This window comes from Chamaea fasciata, unplaced genomic scaffold (genome assembly GCF_029207755.1).
Source record: "Chamaea fasciata isolate MVZ Bird 193981 ecotype frontalis unplaced genomic scaffold, bChaFas1.0.hap1 SCAF_7, whole genome shotgun sequence".
Taxonomy (NCBI): domain Eukaryota; kingdom Metazoa; phylum Chordata; class Aves; order Passeriformes; family Sylviidae; genus Chamaea; species Chamaea fasciata.
Window position 1 is genome coordinate 11,908,013 of NW_027094092.1, and position 22,450 is coordinate 11,930,462.

Consider the following 22,450-nt stretch of genomic DNA (forward strand, 5'->3'; position numbering starts at 1 on the left):
AATTTAGAGGTGTACTTAGTGGACACTTGTGTTATAAAGCCAGCTGAATCATTTTACAGAAGGACTCCGACTGAGCAGATACGGGCTGATTAAAGCTTGTTTGTCCGGCTGTGAATAGTGGTGAAGTTTGGATTACTCACTACAATAACAGCCTCTTTAGACACAGACATAAATTTCAGTATGTCCAGAGGTGGTGTCTATAATTTTTTAATGTGTATTGGAGCTCTGAGCACTCAGAGTGGGTTTAGTTTTGTATTTACCAGCAGCAAGTCTATTAAGCTGTAAAGGGCAAAGAAGGGAGCGTAGGTAGCCAGAAATAGAAAGGATTCATCTACTGTTTCTAAGAAAAGAGAGCACTGGATGTCTAGCAACAGGAGAGGAGAGAGCAACTTGATGGTACTTTCAGAATTTGGCAATAATCAGTGTTCCCTTGTGATCACGTATTTAAATATGTGAGCGTCCAGCTGTTAATTTTCTAGTTCTGCAACACTACTTCTCATTTTCTTATCCTCGTCCACAGAGCGCATGTGGAATTCGTCAAAGGTGACCCCTGTGTTTCTTGACAGCCCCAGTTAGACACCACATGCCCCTTATCAAATTGAATTGGGTATCTTGGCATTTTTAGGCAAATGCTGGGGGAGAATGGACATAGAGAGATGAAGCAGCGTGCCAGTGTTGCAGTGGGGAAATTACCAAAATGGAAGAGCAGTTCTCCAGGTGGTTTCTGCCTGCAGAGCCCAGGCTGCTTCAGGTCTGCTGGAAGGGGGAGGCAGGAGGAGGAAAGCAGGGTTTGGTGTTGATTGTGTCCTCTCTGTGCAAGCCTCTGACTGTGAAAAGGGTTAAGCTTCTGAGATGCTTCTCTCTTGTTGCTTGGAAATGACATGGTAAGTGATGGAGGAACCCTTGCTGATCAAGTTTGGCAGTTTTTGAAATTTTGTTTCACGCCTTGCCTGCTGTGTCAACTCACCAGCTAATTGCAGCTGCAACTTTCTGTAGTGGCTTGTGTGCTCCGTGCAGACCGGTTGGTTGGAATGTTGGAGGGAAACCTCACAGCCCAAAATGTAATTTCAAAACACTGAACCTGACCAGCAGCGGCTGACCTTGCTCGTTATTATCTGAGTGGGAATAGCAGCTTTGAACATCATATGATCTCTGAAATGGTACCTTTTTTCATTAGACAGCCCCCTGCTGAACACTGACCAAATACATAGCTTTTTTCCTTGCTTAAGGTACTGCTTAAAAATATGTCTGTATCTGTTCCTTTGCTAGTTATTAGAAGCAAATCAAAGTGTTACATTCCCCCTACTTGCAGAAGCCTCTCATAAGACAGTGGTGCTCTTGCAATAGCGAGGAGCTCAGATGGATGCAGAGAGCGAGGGCTGCCAGGGCCCCAGATGGAACAAGAACTGCCCCTGCAGTCAGCCCTCAGCCATGCAGGTCTGCCGGCCACAGGAGACCCTCCTAACCTGTCCTGAATGATCAAGCCAGCCTCTCCTAATGGTCCAGCCAGGGGTTCATCCCTGCACAACTGCTCTTGTGCTTGATGATGCAGATGCTGCTGCTGCATTGGCACCCTCTCTGCGTGAGGGCAGCTGTACCTCTCTGAAAGGGCACTGCTTTCAAAAGTGAGGCCTTGGCAAGTCCCATCTAGCTGAACATCTTGTATTTCTGAACCGCCGAGCTGATCTCAAACCCCACCCATGCAGCAGCTCCCTTGAGTTTAAGGTGTGCTGGTTATGTGGAATCTGTGTCTTTCCAGATGCAGGATCCTCATGTTACTACACAAACCTTGCAAAAGAATTATATGATGACCCCCCTCCTTGTGAGAAATCCTCCTCTGCCTCTAAGGGTACACATTTAGAGAGCCTGTTTGGGGGGTGGATAATGACTTGCTGGTGTCTGGGGCTCCTATCTAAAAACATAATTCTCACATCTAGGTCCTAGTTTTCATAGGTGCGAACTATTTTCTTTCATCACTGGTACTGATCTTACACAGCTTGCAAATGCAAATTCACGTGCTCACCCTTCTCTGCCTCACAAGGCAGATTCTTCTCACAATGTGCAGTTTTCCTGGAGTGGAGTCAGGAAGAATATGGAAATTACTCGAAAATTGAAGCTTCTTTTTGCTATTGAAATGCATTTTGGATTTAAAAAAACCAATCGAGCAAAGTTGTGTCTAGAACCACAGGGCCACTTCCCTCGTTCTTTTAAGAAACTCTCATCAGGCACATGAGACTCCTGCAGTCTGACCTCTGGCACCTGCAGCATAATCCAATTCTGATGCTTCCCTGTCTTGTCCCTGTTTCCAAACTTGTGTGTGTTTCTCTGTGGCTTTGCACGTAGAATTTCTCTCGGGAGCATTACAGGTTGCGTATGTGGCAGTCTAATGCAGATACAGGTTTTCATTTAATTATTGCAGATTTGTCACTGCTGTCAAAAGTTTGCTTGTAGAGACTTGGCAAGCAGGTTTTGAGCGTGCTGCAACAGAGGGCAGGAGGGTTCTTTAAGCCTTTAGGGTTTTTGAATGTTACTTGGCCTGTCTCTGTGCTGCTGAGACCACTTTGATTACAGACGGATCAATACCTCGCTGTTTGTGTGGAGGTGTCCTAAGTGCTATTGTCGTCTGCTCGAGGCTCTGACAAAGCAATTATTACTGTGGGAGTGGTGGGTTTACATGTGCTGACCATTAGGCACTCTCAGGTCACGCTGGCTTTTAAGGAAAGCAGCAAATGTCACTTACTGCGGTGGCACTGGCTCGGTCCTCTCTGGTTAAGGGACTGTTAATAATTCTATTATCAAGCTGCTGCTTTCTGGGACATTCGGCGCTTCCTACAGAAAGGGTGGATTAACTTTGTGTAAGAGTATATAACCAGTGACACCTGCTGCTGTGCCAGAGTGTCCCTTCTCATCATCTCTGTTTTGGTTAAGCCCACAGTGTACTTGTTCCAGGCCCAGCATTGTCATTTTTAGTGATTGACACCAGGAAAAATAAAAATCATAACAAATTGAATCAAGACTCTAGAGCAAATGGAATTCTGGCATCTCAGCGAGTTAATTTCTTCTTTCATCATCTCCTGTCCTGTCGCTCACCCAAAGTACAATCCTTGTTTATTTTTCCACCTTGCCTATTGATTCCATAAAGTCCTTTTATGCCTGGCTCTTAAACTGAGAGGGGTGACGAGTATCACACTGTTCACCATGGCAGGCATTGGGTGCTTGGAGAAAACGATATACCCAGCTATCTCATGCCTGTCCCAGCAGGGGTTTCCAGGAAGGATGAAACTCCTGGCTTTTTGCTACGTTCTCCAGTGATACAAGAGGAGGAGGAAAGCTCTGCTTTGCTTAAGGAATGTGGCTTCACTGGTGGCAGAGGGGCACTGGTGGGGTTATTCTCAGCAGTCCTCAAGGGCTTTTGAATCAGATTTATTTTGGAGCCGTGCCTGGCCTGCTCTAGCTTTCAGTCAGGCCTCTGTCATCCACAGGATTCACAAGAGAGGAATAACAGTGGCATACCACATCTTTTTATAGCCACTCCTCTCCCTTCCCCATCAAACCCGATTCAGCCAAGATGCTGGACCAGGGGCTATATACAGTGATGGCCTTTCTGCTCTTTTTAATTTCCTGTGGCAGGTAATTAACAACACAAGGGTACAAGTAATGAGGGGAAAAATAAATGTTGAAATTTCAGCCAGTTTATTCTGCTGCAAGGTGTTGGTTGGAAAGAGTCTAGTGTGTTGTGTCAGTCCTACCCTTAGGGAAAAAAAGGCTGCGTTCCTGCAAGTGTCCCATTCCCTCTTAGCCTGTGACAGCGAGTGAAGTTAGGATTCCTTTGACTGTCAGCCCCACGCAGCGTGAGCTCCTTGTAATGGCAGCAGCAGCAGTGTTTGCTCCCAGATGTGCCCCCAATGCCAGCAGCCTGCCCGAGCTGCTTGGATGTCCCCTAAAGGAAGTGCTGTGCTTGCCTTGCAGGTGTGCCGATGCTATCCGTACAACCCAAAGGGAAGCAGAAGGGCTGCGCCGGCTGCAACCGCAAGATCAAGGACCGCTACCTGCTGAAGGCTCTGGATAAGTATTGGCATGAAGACTGTCTAAAGTGTGCCTGCTGTGACTGTCGTCTTGGAGAGGTTGGATCAACTCTTTACACAAAAGCAAATCTCATTCTCTGCCGCAGAGATTACCTGAGGTAAATAGAGGGACATACTGCAGGCTCTTCCCGAAGCCTCTCAGCGTGCTGCCGGCTGCCTGGCTTCCTAAAAATGTGAAAGTGTGTGCTTGTGCATGGCCAGCCCTGCCCAGAAGAGACTGGAGTTTCTTCCACAGTCTAAGCGGGGCTTTTTATTTGCCCTAATTTGCATATTTTATAGTCTGGGAGGTGAAATCCTGGTTTTAGGTGAAGATACAAGGCAGAGGTCGTGAGTTTTTATTATTATTATGTATCAAGAAGAACAAACTTTGCTTGCTGAGTAAATTAGGAAAAAAAAAATCTTAATTCTCCTTGCATATATCTGATGCTATACTTCTGCATATTGACTGAGACCTGACCAAACCTTTACCTTTTCTTTTTCAGTCATAGCTTTTAGACAGACTTCTAGTCTTGAGTAAGGTTCATCTCAAGGGACTCTTGTCTCTTCCCTAACTAAACAGAGCAAAACTCAAAAATTACAAATCAACTTCAAAAAATATTTCTGTCTGAGGAAATCAGCAGAGACCATCACTAGCTCGCAGTTAGAACCAGTCTGTCAGTGTGTGTCTGCAATACATAACAACACATGGGATTTTTTGCCTGGTGTGTATGGGGGTTTTGTGCAAAATACTTTATGCACACATAAATGAATATTAATAAGACAGCAGGCCTAATGCAAACATTATTATGAGGGTCACACTGCAAAACACTCTGAGTTTTGCTTTGTTTTTCCTTTGGAAGAATGTACTTAATCTCCAGCTAATGTGTATGTTTTCTTTTATTTTTCCTCAAGCACTGATAGCATTTCCCAGGCAAGCTCAACCAGCAAAACATCTGAAGCAAAACAAACCCAACATGCTGTTGTAAGATAGGGATGTAAAATGCCTTCTAACCTTGCAGTGTTCAGGGGCTGCCTAGATTAGTGTCAGTGCTCAGATGCTTCGTATGTTTCAATGTAAAACATATTTCTGAAAGTCTTCGGTCAATATTTTCTTAGTAAACTTGAACAAACAAGTTTCTCCTTCTAAAGAGGAGAGATTAAGTGCTGAGCCAGACAGAAGGACTGGGTCTATCAGCTGCCATGTGGGAGCTGTCACCTTGCCCTTCCGCCCAGCAGTGCACAAGAGCATCCTGCCCACAGGAGGCTTTTAGAGCTGAAACTCTTTGGGGCACACATGAAATATCCCAGCTGAAATTCTGCCGCACAGGCAGCACTTGCAGCTCCACATCTGTTAAATGGGGTGCGTCCCCAAAATCTAAGTGAGGAAGGAGGAGCTTGGGTAAGGTGGAAAAGACAAGGTAAGCAGCTTTTGGAGAAATGGAAAGGGTGTGAAGAGGAAAGAGTTAACTAACTTCACTAAAATGAAATAAGTTTTGTACCTTCCTTAAATCTGAGTATTTATTAATGTCACAAGTCACTTGCTCTGGAAGCATCCTTAACCCTGTCTGTGGCAAGCTAAAAAAAATGAGCTCTGGAAAGTTCAAATTCAACACAGAGATTTCCACCCCCAAATTAGCATTTTGGTTCTTCAGCTCAGCTGTACTCTTTCTGTGTTGTGGACATAATTCTGATGTGTCGGTGAAGAATATTTCAGTTCTTGATCTTCCCTTTTTGAGGAAGCCTTTTATCACAGTATCACAATTGGGTCATGCTATATACTACCACAAGGACCCCCAAAGTCTCTCAGGAGAGCTACTTCCAGGAATAGTTTTTCTTCCCAGGAAGAACAGCTGCATTATTTTCTGAAGTATTTGTTTGTACTTTATCTTGTTTATGCATTATCTTTTCTTTATCTTGTTTGCACCCAGCTTGCCAAGTGATCCAGGTCTCTCCATCTGTCATCCTTCACTTCATTATTTATCACTCGACTTCATCATTTTTGGTCTTGAAAAAATGTTGTGTTTGTGATTTTTTTTTTTTTTAATTTGACCCTGAAGACAGATATTCAGCTTTATTCTATATGTTGCAGAACCCTGCTAGAAATACTGAGCTGGACAGTGTTTCCAATTTACATTTGCTTTTTGAGACCTATGAGCTACCCCATGTTTTGTCCATTTAATAAGCACTGTATTGATTTTGGTTTATTTTAGTTTCATAACAAAAATAATGTGTGGCATCAAATCAGACATGTTAAAGTGCCAAAGGACAGCAGTATTGATGCTGTTTGGTTTAGAAGGACCTTTTTGTCACTGGAGTTGTAGAGCACTTTCTTTCCTTGGTTTATCCTGAGAATGCTGCTTCGAGGTGGAAAAGCTTAATCTGTGATTTTCCCACTGGCCCCTAGATGATGTGAGTTTTCTGGGTGACACCAGAAACCTGTGCTGGAGAAGGAAAAGAAGCCAGGCATTGCAGACTACAGGAAGTGGTCCACGTCCCAGCTTTGTGAAGAGAGGGCAATTCATGAACCACGGAAGGCAACACGTTGGGACTTGTGTTTGACCATGGCCATGCAGCTTCTGTCACAGCACCAGTTAAACGTGGTCTCTGGAACAAACTTCTGGCCTGAAAGGTGTCTTGTAACACCTCTGTCTCCCTTTTTCAGGTTGGAATTGTTCCTGTCCTGACAAGGGGGAAATCTGTTGCTATTTGTGCCACATGGTTAAACTGTGAAGACTTATGTGGCCTTTACATGAAATATTTTCCCTTTATCTGAATTTTAGGTGTTAGAGCTTTGACTGGTTTTTGTTGGGAAGAACGGTAGAATTGTCATATTCTGGGAAATTTGACGAAGACTCAGCTAGGAAGGAATAACATTAATTCTGTAACAGGGTTGTTAATTAGCCTTCAGCTGTTTAGGCAGCTTTACAGCTATCACAGCTTGCATTCTTACAAATAAGTGAATTTAGTTTATACTGGGGTTTTTTGAGGGGTTCTGCTGAACTCCTGGGTTCTGTTCCCCTGATGCTAAGGAACTCTTTCAGGCTCCCAGGACAGGAATAAGGACATTGCTATGCAGTCCCATATTTATAGAAATATAATGCAATTTTTTTACTTTAAAACATCTTGTGTTGGCTTTACACACAATATTTCTTTCTCCCTCAATTTTAACTATTAGGTCTATTAATAGAAGAAGCTAAAGTTGCCATCACAATCTTCTCTACTGTCTGTTCCCTCCTGGTAATTTGAATTTTTCTTTTCGGAGAATTAACCATTCCCATCATTATAGAATTCCTTCACATTAATACTTTTAGAGTCTCTATCCACATTTTTTCTTCCTTGTTAAATGGTTCACAGTGTTTGGTCTACTAGTGGAATTTAGGAGAATTCGTTCCTAAAAATAACTTTTCGTACTTCACACTGTAGTTGCATCATAAAGGAAGTACTTTACCGGAAGAAAAGTCAGAGGGATTCGGTCAGAGGGCTCCTGGAATATTTTGCTGGCAATTTGCAGCTCGAGGATGCCCCTGTACCACCCCTCCTAAGGGCAGGTGTTGATGAGCCATGATGAGCAGGGATTGGGGCTAGGGATGGACTTGTGGCAGAGGGTCAGGACAGGAGCAGTGCCAGGTCCTTCCCTGCTCTGGCAGCATTCCTTTGGAGCTGGCTTTGTCCCAGGCACTGGGAGCACAGTGGGCTGCCAGCCGTGTGTGCTGATCCTCAGTGGGTTTTCAGCAGGAATCTTTCCAATGTGTTCCAGGAGCTTTGAGCAGACCCTAGCCTGATCATTTGTTTCAAAAGATAAACTGTCGTCATTGCTTGTGAAGGAACATTTGTTAACCTTCACTTTTCATAAAACACTTTCTTGCTCATTTTTTAATCATGAAAGATGAAATTGGATCTGGAGTTGTTATCCTTGTGGTATCACCTCAGTCTCCAGCTGTGTCTCGATGTATCTTTCAATACATTTCATCTCGGCAAATAGATTTACCATTTGTTTCATAATCGCAGTTCCAGCATTCCTACCTCTAATTATTTTTGATAAGCAAATGCTATTGAAGGAACTGCTTCTGGGACAGAGCAGCTTAGCATGCAGGCTCAGATGGCTCCTTGCAGCCCCCACGCAGCGAAGTGTGTTTGTTCCGAGGCATAATTAAACATTCACCAAGCTCCGCTTCACAGGGACGGGCTGGGTGTTGCATCAGGATTTCCCGTGAGGAGCTGACAACTTAAATTTCACTGTGAAGTGCTGATGAAGAACGTGATTTTTCCTTTTTACTCAGCATGGTGCCCTCACACGAGCAAAGGCGAGTCGGGCTTGCTTTGAGAGGAGCAGAACTGTTGCTTCTGCCTGTTTGATATGCTGGCGTTGGGAAAGTTTTTCATCATGTAAACTGATGGGGGCCTTAATTAGACTCCAAAGAAAGCTCAAAACCTGCATTTAAAAATGCTGGTGTATCGGTAAAAGAGACTGGCTTTCCGGGAAACCCTGACGCTGTTCCCAGTGGGTTTCATGGCAGTTCTTTTCACCCACTTTCCCACCTGTTTGGATCGGGGCTGCAAACTGGACATGGCATCACTCTGCACCTGGTGTTGGTGCATCCAGGGAGCAGAGCAGCCCTCTGCATCCCACCTGAGGGACGGGGACCTCCTGGCAGGACTGCCATCCCATCACCCCTCGGCACTGTCTGTATCATGGAGGCATGAACTCCACTCTTGGCAGCTCTCACTTCAAACAACTCAGATGCCAAGTCCTGGGGTTTTTGCTCTACTCCAAATGCCCCTGGGCATTAATTCTGTCAGTGAATCGCTTTCAGGAGCCCTTTAGGTGAAGTGTTCTATATCTGGCACATACACATAGGGTTTAATTTTCTTGTGGGATAAGAGCACAGATATGGGTGCCCTGCTGTGTTGGCACAGGAGCATGTGGACAAATTCTCTTCTTCTGGTGGCCTTCCCCAAATCAGTGACAACAGCCCTGAGCCAAACCACTAAACCGTGGCTGGCTGTGTGTGAACAAGCCTTTGGGAACTGAGATGTGTGTGCCCCAACAGGCGGAATTCAAGTTAATCTCCCCAAGACATCACTAATTCTCTGAATGTGGCTTTAACCTACAGAAGCTGCAGCACCTTTGAAGCAGGAAGGAGAGAATTTGGGGTATTTTTTCCCTCCAGAGAAGCACAGTGTGCATGTATGCACCGAGAGCATGCCCTGCCGGATTTTCAAGGGACTCGTTTAGTGTGGGAAGGAGGTATAAATGCAGTGTGGCTGAACGCACGGTGTCTGCTCAGAGCCTAAAAACGTCACTAAGCTTAAGTGCTGCTTTTGCCTCGCAATAGGAGCATCTTGCATGCTGCATAGGACAACCCTCACTTCTACACTTAGTGTCTGTACAGATTAAGGGGGATTAATTAGGCTCAAAATACAATGTGTCTTGGCAACATTGCTGTGCTTTGTGATATTAAAGTACAGATTTTTTCTCCCCCCCTGCAGTAGCTGGTCCAGGACTTGCTCACAGCTTATGCCTATACTTGGTTTCTTTGTTTGTTTTTTGCCCTTTTTTTTTCATCTTCACAACTTCTCGCTGAGGAGGAAAACCAATGGGGAGTAACTCTGCCTGGCTGTGGTAGACTAGCATGCCTCTAGCACTTTCAGCTTTGCAGTTTTCTGACTGCTGTATGTAAACTCTCCTAAGAGGACGTTGATACACTTGTGTTCAGCAGTGCCAGAGCAAGGATGGGTTTAAGGTCAGCAGTTTCAGTTTCATACCATGGGACAGGATGGGGCAGGGGAGGAGGGCTTGGATTTCTACCTGCTCATGGGCCCAACCCCTCTGTAAATATGGAGGGACAGGCCGAAGGAGTGAAAATAAGTGAACATTCAGATGTGTCCTTCAAGTGAAAACAGACCCCCTTGAGCAACCTTGAAGTTCAGGCCCAGTAATCTCCAAAACAGTGCGGTCACTTGGCCAGGGGCTGTCTTGTACTGATTCAACTCCCCCTGCTATGCTGTCCTTGAATGCCAAACCCTTTGGCATGCAAGATGTAAATTCTTGGGGATTGAACTTGAAGGCTTCATGAGAGGACAGCTTGACCAACTTCATTAGTATCAAAATGCATTTCCTTTCCTTCAGCTGACATGACTTCCCACTGCAGCACTGACAACGGTGTCCTGGGTAGGAGGGTGCACCAGCTAATATGTATTTACCATGCTGAATCTCCTATCACCAAGGCTTTCCCTAGTATTGCACAAAAGCTGATTAGAGCAAAGTTGTCTGAAGTTGCTTTTAAGCTTGTTCTTTTTATCTTTTTAAGTGATGTTCCGGTTTTCCCTGCATTTATTTATATATTCAATACTCCACTCAAATCACACTTGTAGCTCAGCATATTTCCAATATCCACAGATGGGAAAGATACTGATTGTAGTGTTTAAGAGCTACCCTCACTGAAAACCAGTTGTTGGTTTGCTACAAAAGGTAGGGGCAAAACCATTTCTTTTCATGAGGATGGATTTCAGGTACATAAAGCAAGTCTTGTTCTACAGCAGGCCCTGATGAAACTAAGAAATAAACAGCAGCAAGTGAATAGAGAAGGTGTGTGGGAAAAACTATTTCACCTTCTGGCTGGGGAGGATATGAGCATGGAGTTCCATAGCTCTTCTAAAACTTGTATATCCAGATAAACTGGATATATAAATATTTAGAAAAATATGCAGTTGTACATAATTTCTACAAATGTAGATATTTATCTGTAGGTAAGTGTTTTGTCCTCCTTCAGTTCATAATTCTTATCTTTCAATGTTGACAAAACCTTTTTTGGGGGGAGAGTTATCAGTCTCCACTCAACTGTTTGAATTTTGAACTTGTTTTGTTCTTGTGTTTAAAAAATCCAATTGACATTGCCAACCTTTCCTTTCTGTACCATTCATTATTTTTATGTGCCTGTCCTGCTTCCTCTTTTTTTGTCTCCTATGAAGTCAACTGCTCCAAAATTTTTCCTCTTTCTGCAGGGGGAAGATTTTCTCCTTCTTTTTTGATTGCAAGCTGCTATCTAGTCAGACACCAGGCTAGAGGGGGCGAGAAGAAATGGGGACTCTCTCCTTGTAGGAATGACTAAACCAGATTGTTGCTCCTAGTGGAGACAGAAATAGGCAAACAGGTTCTCAGTTTAGCCCCCCTGAACATCTTGGTTGAATGAAAAATCTGTTAAAAGGTGCTAAACTTAACGTTTTCATATGAGAAGTTTCTTGCTGTTTTCCCCACAGTAAGAACCCTTTACCATTCTTCCTTCCCTCCCCCCCCCCCCCCAAAAAAAAAAAACCCCACCCTGAAGGGTGCTGTGACATTACTATGGTTTTAATTAATTTGAGGTGTAGTCACAGAGTTGTTGAGGTCTGGATCACCACGCACAAGACTGCTCTTTAGCCCAGACAAGACTACATAAAACCCATCCTTTGACAGTTGCCTACTGCTTCTAGGAGTGCTCCCTTCTTTTCCCATTAATTCATTTGCATTCAGGGCTGCTCCTCTATGCCAATTAGCCTTAATTTTTACTATACACACTGACATCAATGGCCAATGAGAACAGGGCATGGCGGGGTTTTTAGTGTGCCCATAAACTACAGAAAATTGTCCTTGGACAAACTTCTGCTTTTAGACTGGCTGACAACAATAGACATGGTTAAGTTCAGGCTAAGAGCCATTAAACATAATTACTACCACAGGGTAAAAGTTTAATTGTGCTAAATTTTAAATCTGCATAGTCTATGCTTATTTACAAGCTGGCTGGCTCTTCCTGTTACATAAAGGGGAATAAATCTGTGCTTAAAAATTGTTGTCTTTTAACTTCAAAGGGAAGGGAATAAATAGGGTTTTTCAGAAGAAGCAGAACAACCCCACATTGAGAACTTTCTGTATTTCCAGCTTCTTTTATGCCAATGGCTCCGAGCTGGTAAGCAGAGGCTAAACGTCTTCTGATAGATTTTTGTAATGCGCTTCAACTTCATGTGTGTGAATGTATGGGAGAGTATTGCATCTGTTACGAAGGTGTCTGGGGGACAGAATGCAGATCAGTTTGTTCATGTGGGGTTATTGTAAATTTAACCACAGATGGGGCTTGGGGCAGAAGGTTTTTCCTCCTGCACCGTATCTTCTCTCCGTCCTTCCGATAGTGTTAAGCTCCCCAATTCAGGAAGTTTCAGCTCAAGTAGCTTCTGGATCAGGAGATATCAGAGGTGGCAGGTTTTCTGCGAGCAAACAAAAAAAAAAGGCAAAAGGCTCTGTTCATTTATTGTTTTCTTCCAACAGATTAAAAAAAAAGTCATGTTCGCGCTACAAGTTACAGCGTATTTTTAGAAACATGGTGAATACATGGGGCTCTAAATCACTCCCCGAAAAGCAGATTAAAACTGGGAGGTGCTAGAATAAGTGTGAAATGTTCATCTGTTGGGAAAGGGAGGGTATGGAGGACTGTGAAACTTGATAGAAGAGACAAAGATTAGCACGCTGACTCGCTGGAAGCCACGTTATGTAGCCATTAGAAGGCAACACAATTTCAGCTGGACAGAACATAAGCTTCAGTTCTTATGCAAACAGTCAAAGCTGTTTAACAATTGGTTTACCCCCAAAACCCCTGAAAGGAGACAGGTGAATACGATGCCAAATACATTTTTCATGTTTCTTAAGCTAACTGTTTAAATAGTTAAGTGAACATCTGTCCAAATTTCCCCATCATTTCCATTTAGAAAAGTCTCCTATTTGAAGGCTGAAGAAAAGCACCTGCTTAACAATGCAAATGGTGCTGTCTGGGGCCCCTTTATTTTGTTTAATCTAGATTGAGCTCCACACAACTGCGATGCTAATGAATAATGGATATTTTATACTTGTGCATGTAGCAGTGCTGGGCACAGAGCAAATCTAGGATTAACCTCCCAGTTTCCCTGCCTAATGCATTTGACTCATTTTTTTGAGTTTGCTGTGACTTGGGTACTCAAAAAACGGATGCCTGGTTTTGTGGGAAATGGGAAAATCCTGGCAAAAGCTGTCAGGTTTGCTGTGCCCAAGTGGAAAGGGGCAGCTAGGCTGAGGAAGGGAGGGATGTCTGGAGTAACAGCTTGATTTGTGAGTGGGTGCTGAATGGGAGCCAGGGCGTTCCAGGGTGGAGACCTGGATGCTTTTCAGTGCCGCATTTTTCCAGTCCGGTCTGCTGGCGTTAGGCAGCCGAGGCCCGTGCCCAACTGCCTCCCCTGCCTTGCCTGCCTGTGGGGGCAGGAGCAAGAGGGGTCCGCTTGCAGGGAGAAAGGGACTGCCTTTTGCTGGTGCAAATTATACAGCTGGGATTTCGCTCTGCCTTTCAGCCTTCACATGATGGAATCACGGGGGAAGAAATTTCGGTACTCCCTTTGCGGATTTTCTGTGCTGCATGAGTGTGTTTCTGTTTTGGTTTGTGTGGTTTAGCTCTCAGGGAAAACATAGTGCTATTTCCTCATAGGAAGGCCTGGGATTTTCCAGCCAGGCCTAATGAAAGACCACTGATACCACTTCTAAAGCAAAATAAGGGTGGGCTTTCTTACAGCTGGAGAGCGAGCTGACTTCGGGAGCACAGCACTGTAGGAGGGTGGGAGAGTTGTGTGAAGGTTTCTGTAACACTGCTGGGTGTTTTAATTCACAATTACTGGCCAGTAATAATTAGTATTGATTAGCCTGGCAAATTGCAGGTTTAGAAATTGGTTATAGATTTTCCTGATGCTTCTCATCTGCGTGTTGTGGAATCAGCCAGAACCGATGGCTCGAAACAAACCCTGAGCCCAGGTCTGTCTGCGGGCAGCAGCGCGTTGCGTGCACAGAGCTAATGGCCAGCAGGCATCCTACATCTTGAGGCTCATCACCCCCGAAATACCATTTTTCATCATCTTCTAGGCAAAGTGACTAACCAGATGTGACCACGGGGTGAACCTTGGTTCTGTCAGCCCGTGGCTCGGTGCCCCTGGCACACACAGGGTCTGCAGGGACACCTCGGGCAAGGGGGCCGCGGGAAGGAGGCCGCAGCCTTGCTTGAGTCCCCCGGCAGGAGCTGCAACGGCAGCAGACATCTGGGGAGACAGATAGTGAAAGCCAAGATGAAAATGGCAAAGCTTCCAGTGCTTTGGGCTGTCCTGGAGGGGCGGGGAGCTGAAGTGGAACGGCTGAGCATGCTGTTCAGGCCGCCGTGGAAGGGCTTAGCCGGCTCCCGGGAGGGCCGGGGAGGCAGCAGGAGGGGGCACAGCCAGCGAGGAGGGCTTGCTCTCTGAGATGCCTGGTGAGATGCTGTGCGCTCATTGCGAGAGAAGTCGTGCTTTTTCTTTTTAAGCTGCAGGTAAGTGAGGTTCTTCCTGAGCTCTGTTACAGCGCTGCCTGCCAGGATTGGCAAAGTTTGCAGGACTCCTGTGTCCCGCTGCCAGGCTGCCCCTCCGCCAGGCTGCAGCCAAGCGCAGCAAGCGCATGTGGAGCAGGACGGGCAGCTCCCAACACCTACCCCACTGCTGCAGGGAGGCAGATAGTTTTTGACTGAAATTTCGTGAGCCCCAGAATAGTGCTCTAAGTGTTTAATGCTTTTCTCCATTAGACAGCAAATTAGCCCTAGGCTCACAAACCAAATGAAGTTTCATCTCGACGATCGGAGCCTGCTCACCAGGCAGTTTTATCCCAAGTTCCCGCACGCTGGTTGGTCAGTGAAATGGAGACTGCAACTTCTATTTATTGGTGCAATACAGTATTTGATACTGCTAATTACACTTAATTAGTCCTTCCACCATTTAATTAAAATGGCTTCTAATGATTGTGCTTCTTTGGCAGGCTCTTTGGTACCACCGGGAATTGTGCTGCCTGCAGTAAACTGATCCCTGCCTTTGAGATGGTGATGAGGGCCAGAGATAATGTTTACCATTTGGACTGCTTTGCCTGTCAGCTCTGCAACCAGCGGTGAGGACACAGTTATTGTACACACAAACTAATTTATACCTTTGCCCGTGAAACAGGGGAAATGTTGGATGCACGCTGCCTGTCTGGGGCACACAGCCTGGTGGCAGGGCTGGGCCTGGGTTGCCAGGCTGACCTGGGGGATGCGTGTAAGTACCTGTAGCCCTTTTACTGCAAATCCCCTTGGAGCTGGTGGGAGTTGAAGGGGCAAGGGGGAGGACACAGACACAGACTGTACAGCTGCTGCTGAATAAAACAAACTGCTCCAGCGTCCTTTCAGGAGCTGCCCTCTTTGCAGAAGGCAGATGATGGAGAATGGACCTCCTCTGGCAAACTGACGTTATCTCGCTTAAATCACGTTTCTGACACGCTCAAAACTGGGGGTGGAAAAGAAGGATAAAGAGAAGGGACAGGAAGGAGAAAAATACTCTGGCTAACCCCTTTCCACCACTAGGAACAAATCCCTTTCGTTGTTGTGTGATTAATAGGGGATCTTGGTAGTATAATTTTGAGTGGGGCTTATGTATTTCTGCTGGGTGGAAGACAGACATCAGGGAGTATAATAAAGGGCCATGTACAGTCTTGTCATTTGAACTACCTGTAGCCAGTTGAGTTTCGGAGGGCTGTGAGAAATCTTCTCAGTACCATGTTTGTTGATCATCATAGGCAGAATGGAAGTCCACAGAACTGGATGTGATACTGTGTCACCTTCTGAGGCATCTATCTGTCCATCCTTGTCTAAGATAGATCTGGAAGTGCTTGCAGTTCTTAACTGCTTGCTTAGGCTGTAGTGACTGTCCAAGGGCTGTGCTGGTGTTCCTGTTCTGGATCTGTGGTTGTGTTTCCCAGAGATGAAACTAGGATGCCATGCCTCATCCCATGGGAAAGTGTGAGAGAGATGAAAAAACCTGTGAGAAGATGGAAAACACAATTCTGTAAAAGTCAAGCTAAAATCCTGACTTAAACATTCCTTGCTCCCTCAAGAAAAGAGTCACAGTGGGATCTCTCATGAAGCAGCCACCATACCTGTGTGTGAATGCCAACCCCTGCCAGCTTCCCCCTCAGCTTGGGAGATCCTGTCCAGTTCTGCCCCCTCCCCGCCCCCCTCCGGCAGTGGCTCAGCCCTAGAGATGAATTTGGTGTCAGCTGGTTGGTGCCGGAGGAGAGGAATGGGGTGGCTTTACTCTCTGGCTTGCTGGCGGTGTTTATTCGGGGTACAGAAGTCCCTTCAATGCTGTCGCCTGCACGGGCGCGGTGGCAGTGCCGGGGCGGCAGTGACATCTAGTGGCTCCTGGCCTTGGGCTCTCGGCGGGAGCCACGCGGGATCTTCCAGTTGCCCGGTCTTGTTTTGTGACTCTTGAACACAGAGCTGACCCCACCTCGTACCCCGAGATGCTCCTTCTACACTGCTGCAATCACCGGTCGGTTCTGGGATTTGTCTCCCGAGTCGGGAATGTTGCGGGTGCTGCCGGGCTCAGCCCTCAGCATCAGCTCTTTTCAGCCTCCTGATGATTCCTGGGCAGGAGAGGGTTGCTCCCAAACTCCACGCCGAACCTGGGGCTGGAGCATTCTAAATGTCCCTTCAGGCAGCCCCGGGCTGCACAGTCGGGAGTGCTGGTTGGCCTTGGAATCTGCAGTCTGAGTATCTCTCATCAAACCACTACTTCACCCCTCTTCTTTCCCACAAAATCCTAGTGCTGCCTACTTTTCATTTTCAGCAATTTCTTTTCAAATTCACCCTTTATTTCAAAGGCTCCAAAGGACGTCTCTCCCTCCCTTCCCTCTTCAATTGCCAGTGTGGTCCCACTCTGTCCTTCAGACAACCTCCAGGGCTGTCACTGCCCGGCAGGAGAGTGCAGGTAATCCCCCCATTCTGGCAGAGTTCTGCTGTGATGCACAAGGGATTTGCTCAGTTTGCGAAGAGGCTGAGTTGTTCTGAAAGGTGGGCTATGTGTAGATTCTTACTTTTGGCTGAGGTCAGAAGGCTACCAAGTTTTTATGACTTATTCTGTATAGATTTGGTCTTGAAAGGCCAGAATGGAAGTGATCCCGTAAGAGACGGCACTGGATGCTGAGCTGAGAACAGTGAGATTAAGTAACCCTAAAGTCAAAGTTGCAGAGGTGGATGCCAGTTCCGGGTCTGAATTGGAAACCTTACCTGAAACCCTGTCTTGTTCTTCAGCTCTGAAAAGATTTGATGATGAAGACCTTTCATTAAGTCTCTTCCAGTTTGCTTGTCCTTCTATAGCTGGACTCTGTATAGAGTGCTAAATCTATCACAGCAAAATCTCTAATTTTTTTACCGCGTGTGCAATGTTTTCATTACTTTCATTCCCTGAAACATCAGTTTTGCATCAAGCCCTGCATTACCACTCAGCCTACCATGCCTTAAACTGCTCTAAAGTTGTCATGGTCATCGTGGTGCTGAATAAAATCTGGTCACTGCTATAACTGGCTGAGAGGTCAGTGTTACAAGGGTTGCAGGAAATCCAGCTGCTTCTCTTGCCATTATCTGAAGTGTGGGTTTGCTCGGAAGAAAATCGCTCTTAAGAAATGGCAGAGTAGGTTCAGCACCTATTTCTCACTGCTGCTGGCTGGAAATTGATCGGTCAGAGATGGGTTCTGCAACATCCCTGCTCCGAGCATGGGGGCTGGCAGTGTGAGACTGGGCCTGAGGTCATCCTGTTAAATCATCTGTCTCCAGTTGTGATGCATCAGCTGAGGAGATCCCAGTTTACTGGTGGCTTTGCAGGACTGGCAGGTAGAAACAGTTGCCTTTCCAGTGAATCAAACCCTTCTTCCAAAACTTCAGGTCACACTGGGGTACCCCTGTAGAGCATTTCAGTTCCCTTCTACGCACCCCTACACCTCCCAACTCCCAAATTTTCCAGCTCCTCCTTTGGCTCATCTACACCCAAAACCAGGTTTAGAAAGAGGCAGCTGTTGACGATGCTGGTGGCAATAGTAATTTTTGCATTTCTCTTCTTGGAGATTTATATGGCACTTAAGGTGGGGATAGGTAGTGAAAAGCAAGCAGCTATGTCTGTTATTTATTATGAGTAAACCTGCTCCTGGGGAAGGTGGTGTTAAGGAGAGTGTGTGCAGTACAGTTTTTACCATAAAAGCTGTTAATTGAAATTAGGAATAATCTTTATCTTTTTAATATACAGAAAAGGTTGAATTTCAGAACTACGAGAGCATGTGCTACAGAGGGAAGAAGATAGAAGGTCTTCAATGAAATCCTGTAAAGTGTGAACCAATGCCCAGTTCTCTCTGTACCAACTTGGCAAATTAATCAGCTTATTTGCAGGTGTCCAGTTGGAGAAAACTTGTGCCTGTGCTGGGCATATAAAGGAGGTCTAAAATTATCAATCCTGTTCTTTTAGCAGAAAATACTCCATTTTATGGAGAGGCTCTGCCTGAAGCTGCCCTGAGTTACAGTGATGAAAGTACTTTAGACAAGGGGTAGGCAGTGCCAGAGCTCTGCCTGGGAGCAGGGGAAATGGGCATTTGAGGTCTGCTAAGTCTCCTGAGGATGGGGTCACCTCCAGTGATCTTGCTTCAAGGCCCTGTAGATATCTGGCCTGGTCAGAGGCTGGTACCTACCCCTTCCTCTCAGTGCAGAGCTGCCTTGAGGCACAGTGCCTGACCCAGGGTGTCTCTCTGCTTCAGGGACCTGGGGCTGATTTCAGACTCAGCTCTTGGGGCAGCCTGTGCTCTGGTCTGTCATTGCCCTGCCAGTGTGATGGACAAAAACCAGCACCTGAACTGGGTGCAGAGAACATTATTTGTTATCTTAAGAAGTAAAGATTAGCTTCTGATTCCTGAGCAAGCAGGCAGGGCAGAAAAAGCTATTGGCTGTCAATTCACACCTCTCCGATTTTATATGTGGAACTTTTTTGACCTTAATGGTCAAATAAAATTGTTAAATATCACAAGCTTCTCTGTCAACTTCAAGACAAACAGAACAATTTACATGGTATATAGAGAGCAGTGCCCTTCGCTCAATGAAGATAAAGGTTAGGAGTCCAGCCACCGAGAAATTTCTATTTATTGTTCAGCACTGTACACAAGGGGGTGAGGGAGGACTTAATAGCCAGTCCTTGCCTGGAAATTAGTGTAAATACTGCTTCACCCAAGGGAACTGTGGAAATGTGGATACCAGCAAAAACTTGAAATAGGCTCCGTGTAATATTGCCCGCTTGATTTCCTGGTCGGAGAGCCAACATCTCTTGTCTGCAGGGACAAATCCCTTACCTGCTCCCAACCTCCTCCTGCAGCTGGCGTGGGGACCCTGCAGAGAGTGGGACCTGCTCCCCAAGCTACTCCCTGTGGCCTGGAGCCAAGCATGGATGTGCCAGGGAAAGGAGCAGCAAAACCCTGGGATGGCAAGGGGAGAAGCACTGGCAGAGCTGGAAATCAAATTTTGCTCACCAGAGTCGCCTTCGGACCCAAACTGCCTCAAATTCACCCCATTCTAGCGTCTGCTCATACTCACACCCACTAATCCTTTTTTTTACCTTCCAGATTTTGCGTGGGAGACAAATTTTTCCTGAAGAACAACATGATCTTGTGTCAGATGGACTATGAGGAAGGGCAGCTGAACGGGAGCTTCGAGTCCCAGGTTCAATAACAGCCCCTGCTTCGCTGGAGCACTGTGGGATGGGCGCTTGGCCGCACGAGCAGCGAGGGCGTCTGTCAGCTTGCCTGCAATATTTTTTTAATTCTTGGTCCAGAGAGGACTATATACATTGTAGTACTTTTCCCCCCCAACACAAAGCAGTTACAATTTTAGATGTACAGTTGTGCCTGCTTAGCTGAGCACTGCATTGCCTGTATGTTTGTGAGTTTTTGGGGTCTGGGGGAGGGCTCTGTACAGTCTGTTTTCTGTATATAAACTGGAACATTTATTTTATGAAAAATGTAATGCAATTTTATTACTGGTGTGAATTAAAAACTATGAATGTTTCCTGGTCATCTTTGCTGTGGTTTCTTCCCCGTGTGGTAAAAGCCTGTATTTCTTGTGCTTTAGCTGAGCAAATGTGTACGTAGGTCCCTGGAAACTGCATGGATCACAGGTTGTCTCATAATAACTGGGGGAAAAGCTGCTGCAGGGTTGTGGAGACTTCCATCCAACCACCTGCTTCCCTGTGTAGTGGGAGGGAATGAGCTGGGGGCAGGTGATGGCTGGGAACCATCGGCATCGCTGGTGGGGTCCCACCGAGGCTGCTGAGCTGCTGGCTGAGAGGCTCCTTGTGGATTCAGAGCGAGCATTGCCATGGAATTCCTGCTGGCTGGCTGAGCCGGTGTCTCCAGTCTGGGCTGCAAGGAAGAGGCTCCCTGCAGCTCTGCCAACAGGTGCCTGGGCATTGATCAGAATATTAATTTCAAGGCTTTGCTAGGCAGTGGGGTTTTCCCGTGGGGCATCACTTGTCCAGGTCAGAGCTGCTATGAGAGCTGATGTCAGGGCTGGGACGTGACCGGGTGCTGATGCAGCAGATCCCTGCTCCCAGCCCTTTTTGCTTACTCCGTGCTGGGTGCTTTGACCTCCCACGCAATAAAAGCGATCAGATTTGAAGCATCACCTGGAGAAAAAATTCTGAACTGTGTTCCTGCTGCGATGCTTTGTGCAATGATTTTCAAGGTTATGCAATTCATGTGCAACCCACTGGACTGTATCAAACACATTTCTTTGTATAGTGAGTGTCACTTTAATATAGTGCACCAGTAGCTGTAAAGGATGGCTGCAATTCTATTTATTTTGTCTTCTTGCTTTTTCTTAGATTTACCCCCTTTCCTTTAATAAATAGACACCGAGTACTTTTTTTTCTGATGTGACTTAATTGGTTGCTGGTCCTGGGTCGCTTGTGTGTGTTCTCTGAATTGCAAATGCCAGGTGCAGTGCAGCTTGGTGCTGCTCTGCCTGTTGCATGAAATGCTTTTATGTACACCTGTGCTGAATGATGGCTAAGCAAGAAGCAAAACACCACCAGACACTTAGCATGCTTCAAAATATTGCCTGTCATCTAGAACTACCTCAGACACGTGGATTGATTGAGTGATTTTTCTTCACAAACGGATGTTTTGGGTTGGGAGACCCAGTATAAAATGCGTGGCCTCGTCCCTTTTTATTCCCATAAACATGGAATAGCAATTAAAGAGCCATTTATAGCTGCCTATGGATATGTGGTGTTTTAACTGCTGTTCCATTTTAGTGCTTCTTGTGGTGGGGGGAGGTTGTCTTTTGGGAAAGTGTAGAGTTTATGCTCTTTTTGTAGAGGCTATTGTAGGCAGCCACCCTGGGGCTACGGAAGGAGCAGCTTGTTGCCCAAATGTTTCAATTCCTTCCTTTGAAATGGGCTGCCAGACAGCCACTGCCCCTGCCTGTGCTCTGGATTGATGGCTCCCTGCCTGCCTGCCCGTGGGATTTGCTGTAATTCAGCACACAATGGCAGGGCAAGGCTGCTGTCCTGTGGTGAGGAGAGGAGCAGTAAAACCAAACCAAAACCACTCACCAAACTAGCCAGAGGGGCTGTTCAGTTTCAGTTCAGATTCTTAAGGAGGGTTTTGGTACCAGTTTAAAAATTGAGTCCTTCAGAGAAAGGTACCTTAGTTACACCGTGGGCCATGACTCAGGAGCAGTGGCTTCCCACTGCCTCCCTGCACTTGCCCTTGCTGTGAAATGCAGGCGCTGCTCCCCTCCTGGGGTGCAGGGGCTACATTTCGATGGGAATTCCTCTTGATTTGTCACCATTGCTGTAGATCTGATCCCTGATACCTGATAAGATTCGTGATAAGGAGGAATTTCATGGTGCTGACTCATGCAAAAGCCCCAGCTGGAGGCTGGGTGGATAGGAGGAAAGCCTGTGGCAGGACACAACTTCCCAGCGCTGGATGGGGTGGAGCAAATATCCAATTGTCTTATATTTAAAAAAGAAAAAATACAAGGGAGAAATTGTGCAGCATCTGTATCCCTCTTCCCTGTGCCTGCACAGCTGATAAGGCCTACCTGCCACAGCCCGTGCCCCAAAGAGCGTTGGAAGTGGGATAGCTTTAAAAATAAAAATCCCAGGAGGACAATACAATCATGAATTCTTGTCTGAATGCTGCAAATTTGCTTAATAGGAACAAGGGCTGGAGTGCAGGCCTGCTGTTGAATAATCGCTTCCACTCTACGGAGCAGAGCACGGAAACCTTTTGATGGTGTTATAGTCATCACTTGGCATAAATATTCATTCAAGGAATCAGAGCAGAGTAAATGGCATTTTAGCTGCTAATAATTTAGTATTAGCAGATAGCCTTTTTACTGCTAAAGATAACCACTGCTTAATCAGTTTAGTGACCACTGGCATATAGTATGACATTTAAGCCTGTGCCTCAGTCCCCGCGTTGAGGACACGGCTACTGGTGACCCCTCTGCCCAAGCCTCCATTGT

The 22,450-nt window shown here is 46.0% G+C and overlaps 1 protein-coding gene across 6 annotated transcripts in view; it reads left to right on the plus strand.

Annotated features, from left to right (window-relative positions):
• The window catches only part of LMO1 (LIM domain only 1), a 60,920-nt gene extending 40,928 nt beyond the window's left edge, over positions 1-19,992 (plus strand). For all 6 annotated transcript variants that reach the window (XM_066187574.1, XM_066187573.1, XM_066187569.1 and 3 more), the window contains 3 exons: positions 3,970-4,183; positions 14,893-15,018; positions 19,543-19,992. In XM_066187574.1, coding sequence (XP_066043671.1) covers positions 3,978-4,183; positions 14,893-15,018; positions 19,543-19,648 — 438 coding nt within the window. In that variant the 5' untranslated portion in view covers positions 3,970-3,977 and the 3' untranslated portion in view covers positions 19,649-19,992. The remainder of the gene's footprint in view (positions 1-3,969; positions 4,184-14,892; positions 15,019-19,542) is intronic.
• The last annotated feature ends 2,458 nt before the right edge of the window (positions 19,993-22,450 follow it).